Here is a 25,808-nt window from a genome sequence, read left to right as displayed (position 1 = left end):
GCTGGTGTCGCCGAACTGGCGGGCGTCTATGTGTGGGGGCTGTAACGGCTCACCGCTCTCTTCTGGGGGTTTTAACAGGGAGATATCTTTCGAGTGAGACTCCGTGGTAGTGATCCTTTCACTCACCCTTCGTTATACCGACGTCTTCCTTGGAGAAGACGCTCAATCTGGGGGTAGTAACCCCAGCATTCCTGAAAGCTCTTTTTTCTCTGGTATATCTAGCATTTTATACCTAGAAATTCGTGCAACAATGGAATTTCACCGGCTGACACGGGGCTGGACTCAGAAAAACACATTTTATGGTGGAGATGAAAAACACAAAGTAGAACATGCTAAATACTCAAGTCTAAATAGTAATAATTAAGTGAATATCAAGAAGAGATAAAAGAATATTTGGGAAATATACTTCTGATGTTGACAAAGCCATATGCAGGGAGTGACTTTGGTGCTGGAGTAGCCCACAGAATTATAATGAAATATCTATAGGTACAAATAAAAAGGAAAAAGTCCTGTTAAAAAGAGGCTGGTCAAAACTAACATCAAATTATTATTATTATTATTATTATTATTATTATTATTATTATTATTATTATTATTATTATTATTATTATTATTATTATTATTCAATAAATGAAACCTATTCATATGGAACAAGCCCACACGGGCCATTGACTTGAAATTCAAGCTTCCAAATAATATGGTGTTCATTGGGAAGAAGTAAGAGGAAGTAAAGGGAAATACAGAAGGAAGAGATACCACTTAATAAAGAAGAAAAAAATTAATAAATAGATAAAAAGATAAAAATGTATCAAAATGCAAGAAGAATAGTATTAGGGTAGTAATGCATTGCATTTTCACTTGAACTTCTGAAGTTACAATTGCATGACATCCTCTGGGAGGCTGTTCCACAGTCCAATGGTGTGAGGAATAAAGGGCCTCTGCAACTGAGTTCAACAGCGAGGCACATTTATTGCATATTGGTGCTGCTGTTCAGCAAATCTGGTTGCTCTCGACACATAAAGGGGATCAGGGATCAACTGTAAATGTAAAAGATCTCTGTTGAAATACAACTTATGAAAAAGTGACAAACAAGAGACCATCTGTAAATGGTCCAAGTCATAATCGCTACTATTAGGAAACAGAAACCTACCACCATGAACCACTCTCTCTAAAAGAGATAAATCTCTGGCAGAAGCAGACATCCATAGCAGAGAACATTATTCCAGTAAAGGAAGGAAAAATGAACTAAAACAGGCTGCACTGATTTTATCGATTATAAATATATGAGGCCTTACAAACAATACTTAACTTACATGTGGCATTTGCTGAAACTTTCATTAGATGTTTCTCAAAAGTTAAATGTGAGTCAAAAGTTACACCTAGAATAGTTAAAGCTTCAGACTCATTCAGCAAAGTTCCATCCACCTGAAGGGGAGTATGGGGTGGGAAATCTGTACGAGATCTGCTAATCAATAGTGTTTTCGTTTTACTGGAGTTCAGTCTCATACCCCACCGACTACTCCATTCACTGATCTGGTCCATGTCATGATTGAGGCTGAGGGCAGCTCCATTTCTCATAAGTGGAGACTTTACTACACCCACACGTGTTGCAACATCGACATACTGAACAATCTTGTTTTCCAGGCCAATAACCATATCACTTATATACACTAAAAATAACAGTGGACCAAGAACACTACCCCGTGGAACTCCAGACACAATAAGTCTTGGTTCACTAAAGATTCCATCAACAGCAACTTGCTGCCGCCTACCTGTAAGGAAATCTTGAAGTAATCTTAAAACATATTCACCCACTCCAAGATTCTGAAGTTTATAAATTAGTGCCTTGTGATTTACTAAATCGAAAGCAGCACTAAAATCTATTTGGAATATTCTGCACTCAAAACCCTTATCAAGGTTCCCTTGTAAATGGCATGTCAAGTCTACAAGAGCATTGCATTTACCTAACTGCTTCCTGTATGCATGTTGACTATCAGCTAACAATTCTTTAGATTCTACATACTTATATAGTGGTTTAAAATAAGTTTTTCTGCAACTTTGGAGAGCACAGGGAGAATAGAGATTGGCCTGTAGTTGCTGCAGTCTGCAGATATGCCACTCTTTGGAACAGGCACTGTATTACTAAACTTGCACTCACCCACAAAGAAACTAAGTTGACATAAAAATCTATAGAATTTAGTAACCTTGGGAGACAACACACTAGAAATTTTCTTGAAAAACAAAGGGAAGAAACCATCAGGATCTTCTCCCCCCCCCATTATCAAGATTACACAGAATTTTCTTAACATCCCTGGAGCGAAATGCAAATTTTGTAAGATTAGGTTCAGGATGACAAGCATCAGGGAGGGGGACATCTTCAGCTGATTGCTAAGCTTCAAAAGCTTGATGGAGCAGTTCAGCCTTTTCCCTAGGGCCAGTAACCAATCTACCATCATGTGCTACTAGTGGTGGAATGGAAGACGAGCCTGACCCAAAGATAGATGATGCCAATTTGGTCCATCACAGATGAGGCTGAGTAATTCCTTCAATTTTCCTCTTCAGTGCTGGGCAAAACATTTTTGTGAGGTCATGAATATGAGATCTGGGCAGAATAATTAGATTTATTTCCTAGGAGCTGATGAAGACCTGAATGTGCTTATGACAGGCTTCACAATTGTTGAAGTAGAATCAGTTATAAAAAACTTAAACTTATGAGAATGAAAACACTAAGTAATGACAAAATAATTGCAGAAATGATTTTCACTAAAACTGAAATGACACATATCCCAACTAGACTGTCTAGCAGAATATGGAATAAAGAAACAAAGCCTGATGAAAGGTGACCTGACTGAACATGGTTCATAACCACAGTACCGTATAGAGGCATTACACTTACATAGGCTGTTAGGAAAATATTCAGTACGCTTATTCCCAATTGGCTGTAGGGAAAATTTAAAAAGCTTATAAATGAACAAGGTAGGAGTTGCACACATCAAATATTTGTGTTAAGACATATTGCGTAGCATTTGTTGGCTACAAGAGGGCATTTGACAGTGTCCCCAGATTGAAACTTATGGAAGACCTTGTGTCACTACTACATTACCATTAAATAAGTAAAGATATTTTAAATTTTCCATCAGCAAAGTTGAAGCAAAATTGAAGTTGATGAGGCCTTTTTAGGTATCATTTAAATAAATATTTGAGTGCTACTAGCCAATAATATTCCTCCTTTGCTGTTTGCCATACTCTTACATTTAGTAGTGAAAAAAGTGGTTGGAGACGGAAGACGTTCAGACTAGATTTAGAATATACCAGATGATGCAATTTTAATCAGCAAAATATCACAACATTTACAAAGCTTGCTTAACAGAATGAATAACAAGATATAACTTGAAAGATGGGACTGAAAACAAATCTGATAAAAACTGAAGAATATACACAAGGGAATGAAATACTATAACCTTAATGGAGAAAGGATTAATGAATCTGAATCTTTTAAGTACTGATGGTGAGTAGCATTATATTATGAGTTTTCAGTTATTATTATTAATGAATTTCAGTCTTAAATACTGGTGGTGAGTATTACTACAATATTATGAGTTTTCAGTTATTATTATTATTATTATTATTATTATTATTATTATTATTATTATTATTATTATTATTATTATTATTATTATTATTATTATTATTATTAAAAATGCCATTAAAAAAACATAAAATTATTAAAAAATGGGTAAAAGATTAAAGAACATATTGCAATTTTTATGACACAGTAATGTATTTCTGAAATACATCTAACAGGATGTGCTCAAAAAGGACAGGAGTGAAGTTGATATAGAAGAAATTGAACCAATGGTCTGGAGTTTCAGTTTGTACCTCAGAGGTTACGTATTCTGGTTTGGAAATCTTGGACATCTTGCCACTGTTCTCAATGCTTTCTGTAAAACTCACCACAAGAGGAGCAAAGAAAAAAGAAAAAGAAAGGTACTGTATGTGGACTCATTTCCCATGGCCATGTGAATTATATTTAATCATCTAAGTGTTCCTGTCTAACCAATGACTGCCTTAGGCAGCTTTGGACTTAATTTCAAAATCTTGATTACATATCAGCATTTATCAAAGGAATCAGATTCTAATCTGAAAAATTGAATGAAAAACCAGTCTGCCACTATGTGTATTTCACCTGTTCTCCTCTCAACAGTGTCTAGGCTAAAATATTTTTCTTGCTTCTATTATTCTTCTCTGAATTTGTTACAGTCCTCCTAATGCCAACGATTACTGTATATTTCTTTTTCAACTAATGTGCTTCATGCCACTAGTGTCTGATACCTTCTTACCTAGCTGCTGCCTGAGACTTCATTATACACCATTCCAACAAAATTGGCTCCATTCCAACAAAACTGATGTGGGTGAAATGATTCAATTACTTTGTCTCATTAACAAAATTTACCAAATTACCCAACACACATTCCTGATTGTCAAATTTTTCCCATCTGTGGCCCCTCTTGGATCTTTGGATGTAGGATAAGTCTTCTGTTAATTTATCTCCACCTCTCTCCTACTGATTCCCTTCACACAATGCTAACCCACCATACCTTATGAGAGCTACTGATAGGCTGACATAGTAACCCTTCACCTTGATTCACCATGAGGAGATTTTTGTTCTAGTGGCTGAAACCATGCCTTCATAGTTCCTAAAGTTGGTGAAATTTTGAGTGTGGTCATGAAGGAAAATGTAATCTGTTCTGCCATGATTTACTCCTTCTACCTCCTGGGTTCGACCAGTCCTGCTCCTAAGTCATCTTGATGAAAAATTCACAAGTCATTCCTAGCCTATGTTTCTGCTACTATTCATTCTTTGTTTATACCTGCCAAGAATACTTGCACACATTACCTCAGTATTCAAAGAACTTTTTCTCAAACTTGGTGCAAATCTCATACAGCAAAAAGATCTTGTCTTCTAATGATCAAAATTGTTGGCACAACATTTCCAGTAACTTTAATTAGTCAAACTCTTCTCATCTCTTCAACCCTGATGGATCTATAGCATATTCTTCTACTGAAAAGAAGCAGAAAAGACTATACACTATGGCTCTCATTTTTTGGATAATCCAATGATAAGTGATTAAAATGCTTCTGATTATTATACTACTCTCTAATCCTATGTCATACCCTAAATGTTAGCATTCAGGGTTCTTACATCTTAAAAGATTGGGAAGGTAATCTCTCTCGTGATCGTATTCTTTGACAATATTCTCAAGAAGTTTGAAATACTGGCTCCTATGCTTCACTTTCTTTCTTGCCTAACCACAAGTCTCACATGTATCCTTGCCCTTACAACCAAGCACTGGTTCACCAAAACCCTTAAGAAGAATGTCCAACCCAACTTATCCAAATACTGTACTGTCCTAAATTTTATTAATATTCTCCCTTTCTTCAGTAAGTTGTATCCATCTCTCTTCTTTTGGATCAGCAGTATAGCTTCTAAAATAAAAGAGCTATTAGTGGGCTTCTTTCCTACCTCAATTATACCTGGTCATCTTCTGTGTAGGACTTAAGTGGATCTTATCCTATTGCTTTTGATGTGTTTCAAGTAATCTTGTATGTGACCTAATTTCTAGAATTTTTTAATGTTTAGATCTCTTGTTATGTTGGGCTCATAACTTCTCCCTTGACCATATTCAGCTGAGTTACTCAGGATTTTGTTCTCTTGCCTATTCTCTCCCTCCACTCTACGATGATCTGCAGTTTACTTCTATTCACACTTTTTCTGATGATTCAAACTGCCTCATTTCTTCTGCTCTTACATCTGAACCCTCTTTAGTCACCTGTATTTAATCTTGAACTGTCCTGTGTTTTCTGATTTTGTGATTATCTAAAGGTGCTAATCATATTAAGACCCTTTAAGACAGTTTCAGCATACTGTATTTCTACACCTTTCGCATCTATAATTTTTTCAGCAAAATGTAAGTGAACCTCACATTTCTATCCCCATTTTGTGTTCAAGTTACTTCAGACTTGTCTTGGAGCAATAAAATTGTTCAAATTTATGTGAATTAGGTGTAATTTTAGAGGCTAAAGGTGCTGTTCTTCATCCTGGTTATTGAAACTTGTTTGGATTCATCCGTCACTGGAATACTGCTCTGATATTTAGGTTGCTTCACCATTTGTCACCCTTCTTAATAGCACTGAATATGATGCAATAAGTTTGACCAGAGACCTGGTTTTTTTTCATTTCTTTTTAAGTTGTCTTCATCTCCACCCATAATATAGCATACCCCTTTTTCTAAAAGTATTGCAGTATTTTCATCACTATACATTGAGCTCAAAGGGAGAATTCATTCTCCTGTCAGGCAGTTTAATAATGCTTGTCATGCCCTGTCTTCCTCACATTAACACAGAAATTTGCTATCCTCAGATTGCAAGGTTCAGTTATTGCTTTCTTCAATCAACTTCTGGATTCTTTTACTGTTTATGATTTTTCCAACTCACATAAATTTCTTCTTTCAGGATGTTAAACCCCACTTTTCTAAGGAATTATTCCTCAATTACACATGAGAAATGGGAATAAAGATCAGATTTACACAAAGCAAGAGTAAATCATTTGAGCATGGCAAATTTTCTTAAAATTTAATTCCTGGCACATAGAAGATATATACAATGCTACCCCAGTCTGTCATGCTTCACTTTCTAGCACTTCATTTTGTTGTAGATTTTTGTGGAACACATTATTCACTTTTCCGTGGGGGAACTTTCGCTAATTCGCAGATTTTGTAGATAACATTACTACAGCGTAAGTACACTGTAAATTATTTTTATCATAAAAATCTGCATTTAGTCATGAACACAATATGAAAAAACACAGTAATTAGTGAATAAACAGTGTTGCTCTACGAAAAAAAGGCGAATTACTGATAATTTTAATTGTTTTTACAAATACTGCATATAAAGAAAATGAGACAACTTCAATACTATGAGAGAAAGCAGCTATGCTTATGTATACAGGGGTAACTTGATTAGTTGTAAGACAGATTTACTTGATTTGTATTAAAGATTTATTTAATTTGTATTAAACACTTTATAGATATTTTGCTGTGTTTACATTAATATTATTTTAAAATTAGTAAATCATTGTTATAGGCATTTTAGGGGGCATATACACATAAGAGTTACAGGTGTAAAAGGGTACTAATCTAAGATGACTTAGGGTGTTTTGGGATGATAGTCTGGGGGTGTATTTTTGTTTGAATTGATATTAAATTGTTTTAGTACCATAATTTAAGGTATATTTTTATTTGAACTACTAAATTAGGCAGTGAACTTTTACAATAGACAGTTGTAAGCATTTTAGTATAAGGGGTACAGGGTATTTGGCAGTTATAAGCAGTTATAAGCATTTTTAGATGGGATTTTGCATTTCCGAGGATTTTGCATTTTCGCAGTGGGTTCTGGAACCTATCCCCGCAAAAAAGTGGAGAAGCACTGTATTACCACATTTAATTAATGAAAACAGGTAAAGGAGGCGTTTTACAGTTCAATAAACTACATTTACTTAAATAGAATAAGTAAACATAAACACAACATCAATCCCTATGACATAGTAGGCATAATCTTACAAGATGCCAATTTCAAACCAACAGAAGTTGCAGAGGAAACAAGAAAAGGAACTGGCTAAAGCTCGAATGGCAGCAGCGGCAGAAGCTCAAGCAACATCTTACAATGAAGTTCCAATGCAAGTTATGCCAAATTCCAATGATTATCATTCATCTCCAGCACCTCCTCTTCAACATGATGAGGCAGAAGAGAGGCCAGGTGTTCAAAACTATGGATATGAAGAACCTTACAATTCTGAACCTCCTGATTATGTAAAGTAAGTTGCACTGCATTAACAGTACTAAAATCATTACTGAACACCTATAAAATTTTGAAATTTCCTCATTTACATGTTCATTTCATTTACAAATTTTCATAATAAAATTTATTATTTGGATACTCACCTACTGTTAAAGTTAGCTTATATCTCCATACTGATAGACAAGTCGGCATTCAAAGAAAAGAAGATTGCTTGGCTGAACCAGAAGACTGTCTAACTCACCTGTTCCCCACCTGGTGTGCTCGAACATTTTAGCTCCTGTCAGAATTTTTCTTGACAGCCCACTAAGTGTCAGAAGGCAGGGTGGGGTCTACTTTAACAGTGAGGCAGGGTGGGGTCTACTTTAACAATAGGTAAGTATCCAAATAATAAATTTTATGAAAATTTATATTATTTGGGATGAATCTTACCTACCATTTAAGTTAGCCAATTGCCACATTGAGAAAAAGGATGTTGGATAGTGCAGCTAGACAAATTCCACTCAGCCAAACGAGCTAAGAGCTTCTTGTATGAAAACCAAAACATTCTTACCTGATCTGGAATCCTTCTTGGATATTACTCCTGCCAGAAGGTGGATTCCATCCAGGGTGCAAGGCTCTCATGTATGTGCAGCTAAGAGCAGGCTTGCAGAGAAAACTGCTTCATCTTCAACCAGAATGAATAGAAGCAGCGTAGTGGGGCCCCTGCGCCTGGGCCCAGGAGCCCAAGAAACAATAGTCAACTACAAAATAAATACCTATCATACAAAGGCATGCTCCTGTACAACAAATGTACCTTCATGCTCCCCAGAAAACTAACACCTGGGATTTAAATAAAGAGCCTAAAAGATTGCTCTTTCTTTCAGTTCAGGTAAAAACTCTACCTGCTACTACTAGCGGGCTAAGGGCTTTACAATTTTCGAACGCGATTTCTACATCTTTAAGATAAAGAGCAGCAAAAACCAAACTGCACTTCCACTGTGCCTCATTAATTACATCCTCACATGGCAAATTCTTCAAAAAACTAAATTAAGTAGCAACCGCTCTCAGACTATGAATATTTTTACGTTCAATAAAGATAAGAGATCTGGATTTAGTTTTTCATGCGCTAGTCTCATTAAATGCTTAACAAAAAGAAAGTCATCATATTCTTTGACAATGGAGTGCTAGGTTTTCTAACCCCACAAAATAAATGGTTAACTCTGCCCCTTACAGGCTTTAACCTATATAAATAAATCTTAATTGCCCTAGCAGAACAGAGTAAAGCCTCTTCTTCATTCCCCACCAAAGAGGTTAAATTTGGAATCCTTACCATTCTTGATAGCAGATTAGCCTTAACACCATTCTTAGCCCTGAACAAAGTCACAAACTATAAAATGGTATCTCCTTTACAAAAGCCTACCTTATTGGGGAATGCTTGTAACTCGTTCACTCTTTTTGCTGTCACTAGCGCTACCAAAAAGAGTGTCATGGTCAGAAACTTCAAAGAAGCAGATTCCAAATGCTCATATGAATCTCAGATAAAAATTTTAAAACTACATCCACGTTCTATGAAAGAGATTGATACCGAACTCTGGGACTTCAATTTCAGAGGATTTTAACGCCTCCCTAAAGTCTGGATTGTTAGAAATATCCAATTGCACATGACACACAAATGAGGAAAGCATTGATCTACACCCTCGAATAGCAGCTACAGAAAGATTCTTACTACCGTATATCTAAAAAATGTTAAAAACTTGATGATGTTGTCTATAGAGGTACAGGTGCTGGAAGTCCCTCTAGAACGACACCAGGAGCAGTACATAAACCACTGCCTTTGATACAAGGCTACGGTTGTTGCTCGTCTTGATTTAAGGATAGATTTCCAATATACTTTAGAAAGCCCCCTCGCTCGAAGGAGACAGTGAGACTCTCTCCAAATGGTTAAGTGTAGCATGCGGAGGCTTTGGTGGAACCACATGGAACTCGGTTGTCTGAGTAGATCCTTCCTTACCGGCAGAATACGAGGGAGATCCACCGAAAGAGCTAGAAGATCTAGAAACCAGCCTCTCTGAGGCCACCAAGGTACTACTAGTTTTCTGCCATGGTTTGATTCCTGAAAATTGTTCAGTATTTCCTTATTAACCACAAAAGGGGGGAAAAGCATAAGCATCTAGGTAGGACCAATCTTGAAGAAATGCACCTACTGACCATGCCTGAGGGTCCTGGCATGGAGAACAATATACAGTACACTGGTAGTCTCTTGTCCATCGATGTTGTGAGTAAGTCCACATTTGGTGCTCCCCACAGACTCCAAGGTGACTGGCAGACTTGCAGGTGTAACAACTATTCTGTGGGTAGGACTTGTCCTTTCCTGCTCAACTGATCTGCCAAAACATTGTCTTTCCCTGGAATGAACTGCAGAACCAAAACTATGTACCTGGCTTCTCTGCTATCAGAAACATTGACTTAGATCTTGTGCTGCCCTGGTTTTTTGATGTATGCCAAAGAGGTGGTATTGTCTAAAAATATTGCTATGACCTTTCCTCTTATTAGGTGCTTGCACTGAATGAGAGACTTCCATACAGCCAACAGTTCAAGATTGTTTATGTGTAACTCCTCTTGTGGCGACCATATCCCGGACATCTGATGGCCTCCCAGGCATGCTCCCCAGCCTGTCATTGAAGTGTCTGAAAACAAGGTGAGGTCTGGGTTTATTACCCCTAGGGATGACCCTGTCCCCAGTCTCTGACAATCCTTCCATGATGCTAATGTCTCCCAAAGACTTAATGGGACCGAGACTAAATGGGAGTCTGGCAGAGACTTTCTGTCCCAAGTTTCTCTCAAATAAAGCTAAACTGGCTGCATCCTGAACCTTGTTAACCTGACAAATTTTTCCAGAGATGCCATGTTTCCCAACAGAGACAGTATTGTCTTGCTGGAAGCTTCCTTAAGGGCTGAAATTCTCCCAGAAGGGATAAGTAATTGTCTAGTAGATCCCTGGTATTCATGGGGGTAAGGGACCACAACCACATGTGAATAGCTAAAATTTGCAAATGCTTGAGACCCCCCCTCTAAAAACAATTATAACTGCCTATTTTAATAGTTCAAACACCAAATACACCTTAAATTATCATCCTGAAAATGCTTATAACTGTCTATCTTAATAGTTCAAACACCAAATTTACCTTAAACTATCATCCTAAAACACTTTAATATCATTTCAAAGTCATCATACAACATTATCCTTAAAATATATGGCCTACAGCTATGAGTGAACACTCCTACAACGGTTACTCTAACCAAGGTTAAAACTAATTGAGTTACCCCTACCATATTCAGGCATGCACACTTTCTTTCATACAGTATTCAAGCCTTTTGATTCTTTTAAAGTAGGTAGGGGTAACACTGGTACTGTGCATCATTCGGGAAACGTTTTTTAAGAAAAAAGTACATTTTAATGATATTTTGCTGTGTTTACATTATTATAAAAAATGTATTTAGTCACGAAAATAAAATGAAAATATTTAGCGAATATATTAGAAATGCTCTACGAACTTGAGACCCCCCCTCTAAAAATGCTTATATCTGCCTAGTCAACCCCCACTATTTGCAGTCATGCTATTCGCAGCTTCACCAATTCGCAGAGCTTATCCCCAATTTATTCACAAAAAATTCGGCAATTCCAGACTTTTTCATCGAGAAATATGAAGTTTTTATGATAAAACAAAGTTTTATGAATACTTACCTGGCAGTTATATATATATAGCTTAATCCCTGTCGATCCGGCAGATTTTTCAAAACTCGCGGCAACCGCCGAATGGTAGGTGTCCGATAGGTGGTTAACAACCCTATAGGGTGGTAGTTGGAATCATTCCCGTTTTCAGTTCCTCAGATCATCTCTTGCCCGACCTGTCTCCTGAGGGGAGGAGGGTGGGATTTAAAATATATATATAACTGCCAGGTAAGTATTCATAAAACTTTGTTTTATCATAAAAACTTCATTTTACGAATAGAACTTACCTGGCAGTTATATATATATAGCTGATTCACACATTTGGAGGAGGGTGAAAGACAGCCAACATTGTTGGGAAACAACTAAAAGTCGTAGGTAAACACCTTGATTCCTTACCTGTTAAGGTAGCTGACTTCAAAGGTTCCTGCCTCTTGAGCCGCTTTTCCTTAGGAGCGCCAGCCAGGTAAAAACCTGTTATACTGAAACAACTCAATCGAGTCTGTCAAACGGGGTGAGACCAACAACGTGACTAGACTTCTGTACTTCCTATTCCCTTCTATTACCTGTAACCTTACTCAATCTAACCACCTAACCTTGCAGACTAGATATACACCTATCTAGTTAGACTGGGGTTGCTGTTCCCACAAGGAAGCTTCCTCAGACAACCATAAAAACACCAGCCCAATTACAGGTATCCCAAACAAAAGTTAAGGTTGAGGGGAGGCAGTCACTCCTTTACCCAATACCGAAGCTGTAGCTACATATGGGCCCAAGGCGTAACATTTCTCATAATCTACTCTTACCTCTCTGAGGTAATGAGAAGCGAAAACAGAGTCACTTCTCCAAAAAGTGGCATCCATAATTTGTTTAACTGACATATTCTTTCTATAAGCCAGAGAAGTTGCAATGGCTCTTATTTCGTGAGCCTTCACCTTCAACAAACCAAAGTTCTCCTCTTCACATAAAAAGGTGAGCTTCTCTTATTGTCTCCCTCAAAAGAATGATAACGCATTCTTCGAGAGGGGCTTTTGAGATCCTTCACTGAACACCACAAGGAACTGGAAGAACCTCTTACGTCCTTTGTCCTGGAAATATAAGCCTTGAGGGCTCTAACTGGACAGAGTAGTCTCTCCTCCTCTTGGCCCACTAAATCAGTGAGGTTAGGAACCTCAAACGTCCCCGGCCAGGGTTTGGAAGGGTTCTCATTCTTAGCAAGGAAGTCAAGCCTTAATGCGCATATTACTCCATTACGATTGAAGCCTACTTGCTTCTGAATAGCCTGAATCTCGCTAACCCTTTTCGCTGTAGCAAGAGCGAGAAGGAAAAGAGTTTTCTTTGTTACGTCTCTCAGGGTTGCTTGAGAGATGGGTTCGAACTTCCTGCTGCACAAGAACTTCAAAACCACATCCAAATTCCAGGACGGGGTCTCAAAGTCTGCTTCGTTGTTTCAAAAAGACTTTAAAAAGGTCTCTCAAGTCTCTATCTTGAGACAAATCAATGCCTCTGTGCCTAAAGACGGTAGACAACAAGCTTCTGTATCCTTTTATGGTGGATACGGCCAGCTTAGAATCTTGCCTGAGGGACAAGAGAAAATCAGCTATTTGGCTCACAGAGGTAGTGGTTGAGAAACCTTATGCTGCTTACACCAAGATCTAAAGGTTTCCCACTTTGATTGGTAAACTCTCTGTGAAGAGACCCTCCTCGCTCTGGCGATAGCTCTTGCAGCTTGAGCTGAAAATCCTCTCGCTCTGACAAGCTTCTCGATAGTCTGAATGCAGTCAGTTGAAGAGCGAGGGGTTTTGATGATACCTCTCGAAGTGGGGCTGTCTGAGAAGCCTTGGACTTGGGGAAGACTTCTCGGAAGGTCCATTAACATCTCCACCACCTCTGTGAACCACTCTCTTGCTGGCCAAAAGGGGCTACCAGGGTCATTCTCCTGAATCTAGGAGGGCGAATTTCTTGACTACTAGATTGATTATCTTGAACGGAGGGAACGCATAAGTGTCCATCCCCGTCCAGTCCATCAAGAAGGCGTCTACTGCTATTGCTTCTCTGTCCGGGACTAGAGAGCAGTAGTTCAGGGATTCTCTTGTTCTGGCTGGAGGCGAAGAGGTCTATTGAAGGCCTCCCCCATAAACTCCACAGTTTCTGGCAAACTTGAAGATTGAGAGTCCATTCCGTGGGCAGAACTTGCCCTCTTCTGCTGAGCATGTCTGCTCTTACATTCTTCTGCCCCTGCACGAATCTCGTCAAAAGCTCCACCCTGTGGTCTTTTGTCCACAGAAGGAGCTCTCTTGCTGTTTCGTAAAGAGGTAAAGAATGAGTCCCTCCTTGTTTGCTGATATACGCAAGAGCCGTGGTGTTGTCGGAATTCACTTCTATTACTTTCCCCGCGACAGATTCCTTGAAGGCTTTTAAACCTAACCAGATGGCCATCAACTCTTTCCTGTTGATGTGCCATCCGATTTGTCCCTCTTCCCAAGAGCCTGAAACTTCCTTGTTCCCCAGTGTTGCTCCCCATCCCGACTCCGAAGCATCTGAGAACAACACTAGGTCTGGGTTCTTTCTGCGTAGGGAGATTCCTTCCCCTAAGATCGACGGATCCAGCCACCAACTCAGATGTTTCTTGATCTCTGCTGGAATGTGGAAGGAAAATGAGTCCTCCTGATTCTTCCTGTCCCAGATTCTTGAAAGGAAGTGTTGAAGAGGTCTGAGGTGCAACCTTCCCAGAGAGACAAATTTCTCGAGCGAGGAGAGGGTGCCCAACAAACTCATCCACTCCCTGCCGAGCACTTCTGCCTCCCAGGAAATACTGAACCTTCTCGAGGCACTTGATTTGCCTTTCTTGTGAGGGAGAAGCCCGAAAACGAGCTGAGTCCAGAACTATCCCCAAATAAAGAATCGTCTGACTCGGTTCGGTCTGAGACTTCTCTTTGTTGATAATGAGACCCAGATCCTGAGCAATCATAAACGTCTTGTGTAAGTCCTCCAGACACCTGTTCTTCGACTGGGACCTTATCAGCCAGTCGTCTAGGTACAGGGATACTCTTATCCCTTCTTGATGAAGCCATCCTGCCACATTTGACATTACTCTGGTGAACACTTGAGGAGCCGTGCTGAGGCCGAAACAAAGAGCTTTGAACTGGAAGCATTTGTCCTGGATCACAAACCTTAAGAACTTCCTTGAAGTCGGGTGGATGGGAATATGAAAGTAAGCGTCCTGCAGGTCCAGGGATACCATCCAGTCCCCTGGACGGACTGCTGCCAGCACAGACTGAGACGTCTCCATGGTAAACTTGGTCTTCTCCACAAAACCGTTCAATGCGCTGACATCCAGGACCGGTCTCCATCCACCCGAACTCTTGGGCACTAAAAACAGACGATTGTAGAACCCTGGGGATCCTAGTTCCAAAACTGGTTCTATCGCTCCTTTCTCCAACATCTGGTCTACTAGATTCAGGAGTGCCCTTCGTTTCAATGCCTTCGAGTACTGAGCCACTAGGGCTAGTGGCTTTGTTGAAAGTGGCGGTTTCCCCGTGAAGGGGATCTTGTACCCTTCCTTGATGACTGAGAGAGACCAGTTGTCCGCCCCTCTTGCTTCCCAAGCCTGCCAAAATAGAGACAGCCTTGCTCCTACTGTTGTCTGGAGGACTTGTTTCTCAATTTCTAGAGCGTGTTCTAAACGTCCTTCTGTTAGTTCTACCCCCTGTTTCTTGTCTTCTTCCTCTGAAATCAGCTCTAGAAGGAACTCTGCCCCGAAAGGGCTGTTGAACTCTCTTTTCCTCCTTTTTGGCAGCTGGAGGAATTGCCGAAGGAAACCTCCTAGCCGAGCGAGAAAGTAAATCTTGCGTAGCTTTATGTGCCAGAGTCAGAGAAATATCCTGACCAAGGACTCCGAAACAAATGCTCCGAGAGGGGGCGTAAAGGAGCTCCGCCTTCTGTGCGACTGTAGTAGATTTTGACATGAAGGAACATAACAAAGCCCTCTTCTTCAAAATCCCTGCAGTGAAAAGAGAAGTCATCTCATTTGCTCCATCCCTCAGAGCCTTATCCATACAGGCCATAATACTGGAAAGGTCTTCAATTCCTGTAGCCTGAATGGTTTCCATCTTCTTGGATAGAATTCCAACAGACCAGTCTAAAAACTAAACACTTCAAAAGACCTAAAAATTCCTTTAATGAGATGGTCTAGTTCCGTCATCGACCACATCACCTTAGCTGAGTTAAGGGCATGTCTTCTAGAAGAGTCTACTAAACCAGAGAAGTCCCCCTGGGAGGAGGCAGGTACTCCCAGGCCAAGAGCTTCTCCAGTGTCATACCACATACCCGCCTTGAAGCAAGCCTAGTTGGAGGAAAACGAGAAGGAGGACTTTACTGCTTGCCTACGCTCCTTAAGCCAGTTATCAATCCTGGTCAGAGCCTTCTTTGCAGAAATGGAAAGCTTCATTTTAATAAAGGCTGACTGCTTCCTCGATTTCTTCCTGTTAAACTGGGACTGAGGAGAACGAGGAGCAGCAGGCTTAAACTCCTCCCCATACAGCTCCAAAAGAGAGCGAAAAGAACCTTATAGTCATCAGCCGCATTAGAAGGTTTATCTTCGTCCTCTGAAACGTCTTCCAAATCATGCATTCCTTCCAACTCTGTCTCTTTCTCTTCCTGCTGTATTGCACCGGGAGGACGACGTCACGATCGCCGGCGTCCTGGCGGCGAGAGTTGATTACGTCCTGGCGGCGAGAGCTGGTTGCGTCCTGACAAACAGCCCTAGAAGAATCCCGATGTCGAGAGCTGGATGCGTCCTGGTATCGCGAGCTGGAAGCGTCCTGGCGTCGAGCATTGGATACGTCCTGGCGCCGAGAATTGGATGCGTCTTGGCGTCGAGAGGAGGATGCGTCCTGGCGTCGAGGAAATCCACTGCGTTCTTTCCTCCCTGGAGAACCGAAGTCGTAATCTTGCTGAACAAAGGAAGAATGTTCCCGGCGAGAGGAAGAAAATTCCTGTCGTTTAAGGCGTGGAGAGGAGAAGAGTCGAGCCTCAGGAGAAGAACCCTGAGGTTTTTGCTTGGGAGAAACGAGAAGATTCTTATGTTCCAGGCCAGAAGAGCGCCCCTTGTTGACTCGAACGGGAGAGGGATCCAGTTGTCTCTTATCCCTAGAAGAAACTTCAGCAGGGGACTCCCTTCTAGATCTCTTCACTGGTAACTTGGAGTCCTTACGTCTGACCGACTGCGGGGGAGGACGACTAAAGGCCTGAACGAGAGAAGCCAATTGGCCTTGCATGACGGTCATAAATGATTTAGCCGCAGCAGCTGCATCTTGAGGATCCGAGGGAGAAGGTTGTCGAGACAAGCTGGGAGCAGGAGAAGGATTCCTCGAGAATTCTCCGGAAGCAGAAAGAAGAGAACTCTCCTCCTCCGAACAGCGAGAGGAGAGCATTCCAAAAAGGTCTTGACCTTTTTGCTGGAGAGGCGTTCGGTCGTCGTCGGAAGCAAAAGATTCAGGAGAGCTCCACGCACCCGAAAGGGAGAGCGAGTCCGGGGTTGATCCTCTTGCTGCAACCATCTTCTTTTGGTCGGTCTCGAATCCTCAAACTGCCATCTACGTCTAGGAGAGGGGCTAGGAGAAGACGCAAGCCCTTCCGACACGCCTTTCCTGTGGCGGTCAAAGCAGCCTGGGAAAAGCAACAGGACTGCTTGAGGCGACGGCTGACCGAGGATACGTCCCTCTCACCCCCTTACGATCGTCGACATACCTTCTCCCTTGGTCCTGGGAGCTTGGTAGAGGTCTAGATCTAGGGGCATGACAGGGTCGATCAGTCGCCACCTCCACTGCACTAGCACAATCATTATCACAAACTTCACTTGTACTCTTACCTTTTTTCAAGGCTTCAAGTTGATCCTTTAATTCTTTCATCTCAGCCGCCATCCTGGCGAACTGAGGGTCCATAACAGCAGATACAGTTCCTGTAGAAGGAGCGGGGGTTACCACCTCGGGAGAAGGATCTACTTCTAAGGGTGATTTAGGAATAGAAGGGTTAAAAGAAATGTCTAGGCTAACATCACTCACAGACCTAGATTTAGATTTAGAAGCCCTCCTTAACTTATCCATCTCTAATTTACGCACATAGCGTTTCATTTCCATCCATTTCTTTTCATCCAAATCCTCGCATTCTTTACATCTTTTATCCAAGGCACACTCAAAACCCCTGCACCCTAAACAAACAGTGTGAGGGTCCACCGAAGCTTTCGGCAACCTAACCTTGCATTCTTCATTCACACATACTCGAAAAAACTTAGGATCAGACATCTTATCCAAGAACAGTCAAAAGAATAAATCAAAACAAGCCACAAAAGCGATTGCCAATCCAAAGGTCAAAATACGTCACCAATAAAAGGTCCAACACAGCGACCTAGGAAGCGAAAAAAACCCGACGGAGAACCAACAACGATGTTGTCGGTCCAACCGGCAGAGATGATCTGAGGAACTGAAAACGGGAATGATTCCAACTACCACCCTATAAGGGTTGTTAACCACCTATCGGACACCTACCATTCGGCGGTTGCCGCGAGTTTTGAAAAATCTGCCGGTTCGACAGGGATTAAGCTATATATATATAACTGCCAGGTAAGTTCTATTCGTAAAAATTCACTAATTAGAGTATTTTCATCTCATTTTCATGACTAAATACATTTTTTATGATAAAAATATGATTTACTAATTTTCAGATACTATTATAATAATGCAGCATAATATCATATCATAGGGCTCGAGATTGGGATCGTTCGCCTTCCCATCCCAGCTCACCCACAAGAGCTTACAGTTCAGTCCTAGGATCGGAACGGTCATATGCTAGAGTGATGGAGAGGGGATCAGGGGGTTCTGATGAGGGTCTCTCCTGCCAAGAGAGTATCCCGGGAGGACCGTGACCTGGATGGGCTTGAGGTTCCTTTTCCTAAGGACATGGACACCCCCGAACTACATAGGACCTATGTTGAGACCTTATCTTGCAAGAGACATTGTTAATGCTCTTAAATCTTGTACTGTAGCAGATAAATGTCCTTGACCAACTGATACAACTAACTCATTGAGATTTCACCATTACAGAGACAACATCCTATCTGCCTTCAGTTAATCAGTTGAGAAGGTTCTTATTGTCAGCAAAATAGTTTAGTGGCTATTCACCAAAGACTCTCACAGTTTGAAAGTCAAATGGGAATGTCAATGAACCAAGGTCACAGGTTTGGATCCCTTGTCTCCCAAAAGGCTAGCTACAAGTTTGAGAAAAGGAAGCATACAATACCAGGAGATCTTTAAAGCCTTTTGTGACACTGGTGTCAACAGGAGTGTGGGTGTTTGGTGCTGCAAGTAAATTTGGCAATGAATATATCAGCACAGGCAAATAAATAACTGCAGCCTGTGAAGGGAAGAGGAATAACATCAACAACTTAATGCTCTGAAAGTTCAAATAAGCTCCACTTCAACCTCTTACCAAAAGCAGGGAAAAATTTTTTATTGATTTCACACACCAGAACTAAGAAGTCTATTACCCAGAACAATATTAGATTTCATACTCCAAACCCAAAAATATGTAAGTTCAAATAAAAAATGAAATATCACCAAATTGCTCTGCAATATCTGCTTGAAGGGATGTCATCATTAATCACAAACAGAAGTACTACAAGGACAGTACCATAGGTGTATTTACATTGGCCAGAACAACAGTAATAAAGTAGAGTAGTTTTAGCACTTCAAGCTGGCAAAGTAAAAATACTGTATACTGTATAAAATATTTTCCATAATGAAATATGGATGAAGCAAGAAAAAATGTGATAAAATACTGAGAGAAAAATAAATAAGTTGTTGCTTGACTGAAGGACACAGAGCGAAATGCTTCTACCAGTATTACCACCAGAGGCACTACCTAGAGGGATCCCTAGTCAAAAGAGGGTTATATTTCTTCCTGTTGTGTTTGTCAGGGAGCTGCTGACAGCAGGATTAAGCATATGTAAAATGATGGAGTTAAATTAAACATTATTCTTACTAAAAAAGTTCAATCTGACCACTGAGCCAATTTATTTAGTTCTCACAGGACTGGCTCAATAATAAAAGTTTAAATTTCATTTACTGAAGTTAATTACAGCTTTTTTTAACATTTTGTAACTGGGTTAATTGAAAATATAAAATTTCTTTGTTTCTAAAACTGGATATTCATTGATGATTACATCTTGGACATTCACAAAAAATGTTTATATAACTAAAGTGTTACTTTACATACATACATACAGTGCTCCCCAATTTTTACGCAGGAATAGGTTTCAGAACCTATCACGGAAATGCAAAATCCATGGAAATGCAAAAATCCCCTCTAAAAATGCTTATAATTGCCAAATACCTTGTACCCCTTAAACTAAAACGCTGTAAAGGCGTCAAATGCCTCTTCATTCCTGCATTAATCACGCCATGTATATTACCCATTATTATTTCAGATTTTTTATGTATCTCTCCATACGCATTATTGTTCGGCCTTTCCACCAATATATGTAACTACCTTTTACGTTTATTGTAACACAAATTATTCTCATTTATATGTCATCTAACAAATGCAAATTCTTGTCCAAATGCGTGACATGGGAATCTGCAGGTCGGTCACTTCCTTTCCATCCGCATTCCTCAATGTATACCTGGTTTCTGAGAAATAAATCAGTCATACCCAGACCTGTCTTCTTGAACCTCACAACTGGTGACCCGGGGAGCGACAGGTAACCATGCGGTTTTGGCCCCGCTATTAACGGACTAAATACGGCCACATTTACCTTCAGAGAGCCTTTAACGGACTCAAAACAACAACACAGTCTAGGCCTCTGAAAGCTCCTTCCTCGGAGGAACCCCATGCCATTAATGGACTAATAACGGCATCCCCGCAAGGGTACGTTTTGGCATTTTGAACGGTTTGGCCTTCGCCATTCACGACTCACGTCAACCACTCGAATTCTGACGCCATTAGTGGACTAAATACGGCGCGTACTCACGTTTTGGTGTGTGATAGTACAGACGGCAGAGTCTGAATTACAATCGCAATCGGAAAACAAGGAAATCGTCTGTGTGCCCCGTTCACCCACAAAGCCAGATGTGGTAAAGCTCCCCCCGTTTTCGCGTCAGAATACAGCACCTTGGTTTCTGCGCGCATATGCTCACTTCTGCGTGGTGCACATCACAGATGAGAAGTCCAAGGCAGACGTTACCATGACGACGCTACCTGAAGAGGTCTTCAACAAGATCACCCGATGGTTTGACTCACAGCCAGACAAGGTCATGTACACAGTCTTGCGAGACAAGCTGATACAAATGTATTCCATGCCCGTCCCCAAGAGAGCGGGATGAATTGTGGGGTCTAGTAACACTGCCGGGTGTCGATGCAAATGGGCACAGGAAGGAAATCAGCCTGACAAGAGCAATATTCCTGCGGCACCTTCCACAGTAGGTGAGTGGTCAAATTACTGACGCTGACGTCCTTCCCATGGACGAGCTGGTCAACGTCGCCCAGAAAATCCACTAAGGCCTCCAAGCACGCCGCCGCCCTCGCAGCCTGCAGCCTGACATCGGAGGACGACGACACAGAGAACACAAACGCGATCTACAGGAGGAGAGCACCACCAAAGGAGCAGAGGGCTTGGACGAACCCAGCGTGGTACTATTTCCACAGAAGATTCGGCCCTAGCGCCAGAAACTGCACAACCCCCCCTGTTCCTTCACAAAAAACGAGAAGGGCGGCCAAAAGTAACAGTAGTGACCGCAAAATACAATGACTCGCAACCACCAGGTTTCTTCATCAGTGACGATGCATTAAAGCGGAGACTGCTGGTTGACACGGGCGCAATGCAGTCAGTGTTCCCGCCGTAGGAGGAGGACTACGCCCGGACAGCTGACCCCACGACCTCCCTGGTAGCCATGAACGGAAGCCCCATCTGCTATGGAACAACAACCCGCACAATCTCAATCTTGCACCGCAGGTATCACTGGCCTTTCATCATCGCAGAGGTCAGGTTCCCCATTCTGGGTGCCCATTTCCTGGGACACCACGGACTCCTGGTCGACGTTGGCAGGCAATGCCTCCTCGACACCGGAACCTGCCACTCCAGACCACTCTCCACCGGACCGGAGATGCCCGCCGTCTGATACACAGCCTCGAACAATTACACCACCCTCCTCCAGGAGTTCCCGTAGGTTTTTAAACCAGAGCTCCGCCAGTTGCCGGGGGCTGGTGCCAAGCACGGCATCTACCACCACATCACTACAACAGGTCCCCCAACTCATACCAAGTTCCAACGCCTGCCCCCCAAAAACTACAAGATGCCAAATGGGCCTTCGCTGAAATGGAACAGATGGGCGTCTGTACCAAAGCACTGAACCCATGGGCATCTCCCCTGCGTATGGTAAAGAAGTCAGATGGTTCCGGGAGGCCCTGCGGAGACTACTGTCGCCTGAGCTTAGTCACCACGCCAGACCACTACCCACTGCCGAACATGCAAGACCTAACAAGCGCCCTTCACGGGGCCAAGGTCTTCACGAAGATGGACTTGCTAACATCATACTTTCAGGTTCCTGTGCATCCTGACGACGCCCCAAAGACACCCATCATCATGCCATTCGGGACGTACACCTTCTCCTACTCCATCTTTGGCCTCAGGAATGCGGGGGCCACATTCCAGCACCTGATGGACACCATCCTGGGGGACCTGCCCTTCTACGTCTGTTACGTAAACGACATCCTTATCTTCTCCAGCTCCCCAGAGGAACACCTTCGCCATGTCTGCACCGTCCTGAAGCACCTGCAGGAGACCGGATTAGTCGTCAGGTTTGACAAATGCACATTCGGGGCAGAAAAAACAGACTTCCTTGAACACGAGATCTCCCCAGCAGGAGTGTGCCCGTTGGCCTCCAAAGTGAAAGCAATAAAAAAGTTCCTGACACTGCAAACAATCAAGGCCCTTCAAGAGTTCCTCGGCATGGTAAACTACTATCACCGATTCATCCCAGGTATCGCCTGCATCATGTATCCCCTGACCAGAGTCCTGAAGGGCAAGCCAAAAACACTGATGGGGGGCGCTCCGCAACAGCAGGCATTTGAGGAGACAAAGACAGCCCTCGCGAGTGCCGCCACCTTAACACATCATAACCCCACCACTTCCCTGAGACTCACCACCAACGCCAGCAACATCGCCTACAGAGCAGTGCTCGAGCAAGTAGTTGACGGCGCCCCCTGCCATTTAGACTTCTTCAGCCGCAAGTTGTCGCTGGCAGAGACCCACTACAGCGCCTTCAACAGAGAGCTGCTCGCAATCTACCAGGCTGTGTGGCACTTCAAATACCTGCTGGATGGCATTCCATTCACCATCCTCACAGACCACAAGCCATCCCAGGGTCCCCCCTCAAAACACGCCTGCAGACATACCCACCACCCCACCAAGGAGGGGCCGTGGGCGTCCCAGAGGCCGCGCTGCGGGAGATCAGCAGTTGACGTTGCCACCTGCCCACAGTTCTCAAAGAGAAGGGGTTGCCTCCCGCTCCCCTAGCGCCTCCGTGATTAATGTTCATGTCATCCAATAATTATCTTTGTAATCACTGTCTTGGGTGGGGGAGTATTTGTAAAGGTATCAAACGCCTCTTCATTTCTGCATTAATCAAGCCATGTATATTACCCGTTATTATTTCATATTTTTTATGTATCTCTCCATACACATTATTGTCCGGCCTTTCCGCCAATGTATGTAACTACCTTGTACGTTATTGTAACGCAAATCATTCTCATTTATATGTCATCTAACAAATGCAAATTTTTGTCCAAATGCGTGACATGGGAATCCGCAGGTCGGTCACTTCCTTTCCGTCCGCATTCTTCAATGTATACCTGGTTTCTGAGAAATAAATCAGTCATACCCAGACGTGCCTTCTTGAACCTCACAACACTTATAACTGCCTATTTTAACATTTCACTGCTTAATTTGATATTTCAAACAAAAATATACAGTATTGTACCTTAAATTTTCATGCAAAAACAATTTAATATCATTTCAAACAAAAATGCACCCCACACCATCATCCCAAAACACCCAAAGTAACCTTACATTACAGTACTCTCCTACAACTGTATTGTTACTATTAAGTAGGCTATACAGTAAACCCCCGTATTCGCGTTCTCATGGTTCGCGGACTCACGCATTCGCGGGTTTCTCTGTGGAACATATCTAGCCATCATTCGCGGAAAATTCCCGGTATTTTTCACTGAGAAATATTCACTAATTACTGTATTTTCATGTAATTTTCATGAATAAATACACTTTTTGTGATAAAACTATTAAAATACTCAGGTATAAGCATTTTTACAGGGTTTATCTTGGTTTAAGCTATCAAAATGGGCAGCTCTAAGTGTTTTTAGAGGGGTTTTAAGCATTCGCGGATTTGACCTATTCGCGGGGGGGGGTGTGGGACGCATCCCCTGCGAATATGGGGGGTTCACTGTATACAGTACACCCATAAAATGCTTATAACTGCCTATTTTTGCAGTTCATCACTAAACTTGACAGTTCAAACAGAAATATACCTCAGACGATCATCCCAGAACACCCTGATATCATTTCAAAGTCATGTTGCAAAATTTAGTTCAAGCCTATAACTGTTACTCTTAAGTATCCCCTATCATTCAGACACTCATGTTTTCTTCGGCCTATGTAACTTTGCGCATTCTGCTCATACTGTATGTAATGCACTGGGTATATATTTTACATTTATTTTCCTGTGTTGTAAAATGATTTTGAAATTATATTTACTGTACAGGTACGTAAGTATTTTAGGGTAGTACTACCGTATACTGTAGAGCATATCTAAAAAACATGGGTAGTTTAGATCGACGGGACACGTACATACCTACAAGCAGAATGCTAGGTTTGTTAATTACTCATGTTGGTATTTTTGTGATTATGTACAAATACATTTATGATGAAAACATTATTTATTACAGTTAGTTGTTATTAATCTTTAAAATGATATTATTAATATCATTTCAAAGTCATCTTAAACATTTTACCCTTAAAAATATATACCTATGAGAGAGAGAGAGAGAGAGAGAGAGAGAGAGAGAGAGAGAGAGAGAGAGAGAGAGAGAGAGAGAGAGAGAGAGAGAGAGAGAGAGAGAGCGCAATTTTCAGTATTAGTAGCTATTTTATTTAACCACCAAATGGGCAACATAATAATAATAATAATAATAATAATAATAATAATAATAATAATAATAATAATATACTGTAATTAAAAATTTATGCATTTCTATAGTAAATTATGCAAAATTTTAAACACAAATACATATTCCCAATCTTTTCAAAGCTCTGAACTGAGGGGGAGAGGTTGGACCTGTTTTATATGTCAAATATCTTACCATGAAGGGCCGCGGTTAGATATTTGACATATATGACAGGTCCAACCTCACCCCTCAGTTCAAAGCTTTGGAAAAGATTGGGAATATGTAATTGTTTAAAATTTCACAGAAGTTACTACAGAAATGCAAAAATTTTTTAATTACAGTATATTATTATTATTATTACAGTATTATTATTATTTTTTTTTTTTTTTTTTTTTTTGTCTATCACAGTCATCCTATTCGACTTGGTGGTATTTATAGTGTGGGGTTCCGGGTTGCATCCTGCCTCCTTTGGAGTCCATCACTTTCCTCACTGTGCACTGTTTCTAGTAGCACACTCTTCTGCATGAGTCCTGGGGCTATTTCGGCATCTAGTTTTCTCAAATTCCTTTTCAGGGATCTTAGGATCGTGCCTAGTGTTCCTATGATTATACGGGTACAATTTCCACTGGAATATCCCATATCCTTCTTATTTCTATTTTCAGGTCTTGAAACTTATCACTTTTTTCTCTTTCTTTCTCATCTACTCTGGTTTCCCAAGGTATTGCCACATCAATGAGTGATACTTTCTTCTTGATTTTGTCAATGTCACGTCTGGTCTATTGGCACAGATCACCCTATCTGTTCTGTTACCATAGTCCCAGAGGATCTTTGCCTGATCATTTTCTATCACTCCCTCGGGTTGGTGTTCGTACCACTTATTACTGCAAGCTAGCTGGTGTTTCTTGCACAGGCTCCAGTGGAGGGCTTTTGCTACTGAATCACGCCTCTTTTTGTACTGGTTCTGTGCAAGTGCCAGACATTCGCTTGCTATGTGGTTTATGGTTTC

At 41.4% G+C, this 25,808-nt stretch overlaps 1 protein-coding gene across 1 annotated transcript in view; it reads left to right on the top strand.

The window, feature by feature from the left end:
- LOC136844466 (uncharacterized) overlaps positions 1–25,808 on the top strand; it is a 133,061-nt gene that overhangs the window by 76,616 nt on the left and 30,637 nt on the right. Inside the window, exons 6-7 of the mRNA XM_067113729.1 lie at positions 3,805–3,987; positions 7,644–7,873. Coding sequence (XP_066969830.1) covers positions 3,805–3,987; positions 7,644–7,873 — 413 coding nt within the window. The remainder of the gene's footprint in view (positions 1–3,804; positions 3,988–7,643; positions 7,874–25,808) is intronic.

The sequence above is a fragment of the Macrobrachium rosenbergii genome, chromosome 12 (assembly GCF_040412425.1).
Source record: "Macrobrachium rosenbergii isolate ZJJX-2024 chromosome 12, ASM4041242v1, whole genome shotgun sequence".
Classification (NCBI taxonomy): domain Eukaryota; kingdom Metazoa; phylum Arthropoda; class Malacostraca; order Decapoda; family Palaemonidae; genus Macrobrachium; species Macrobrachium rosenbergii.
This window is presented reverse-complemented; position numbering and strand designations above follow the sequence as displayed.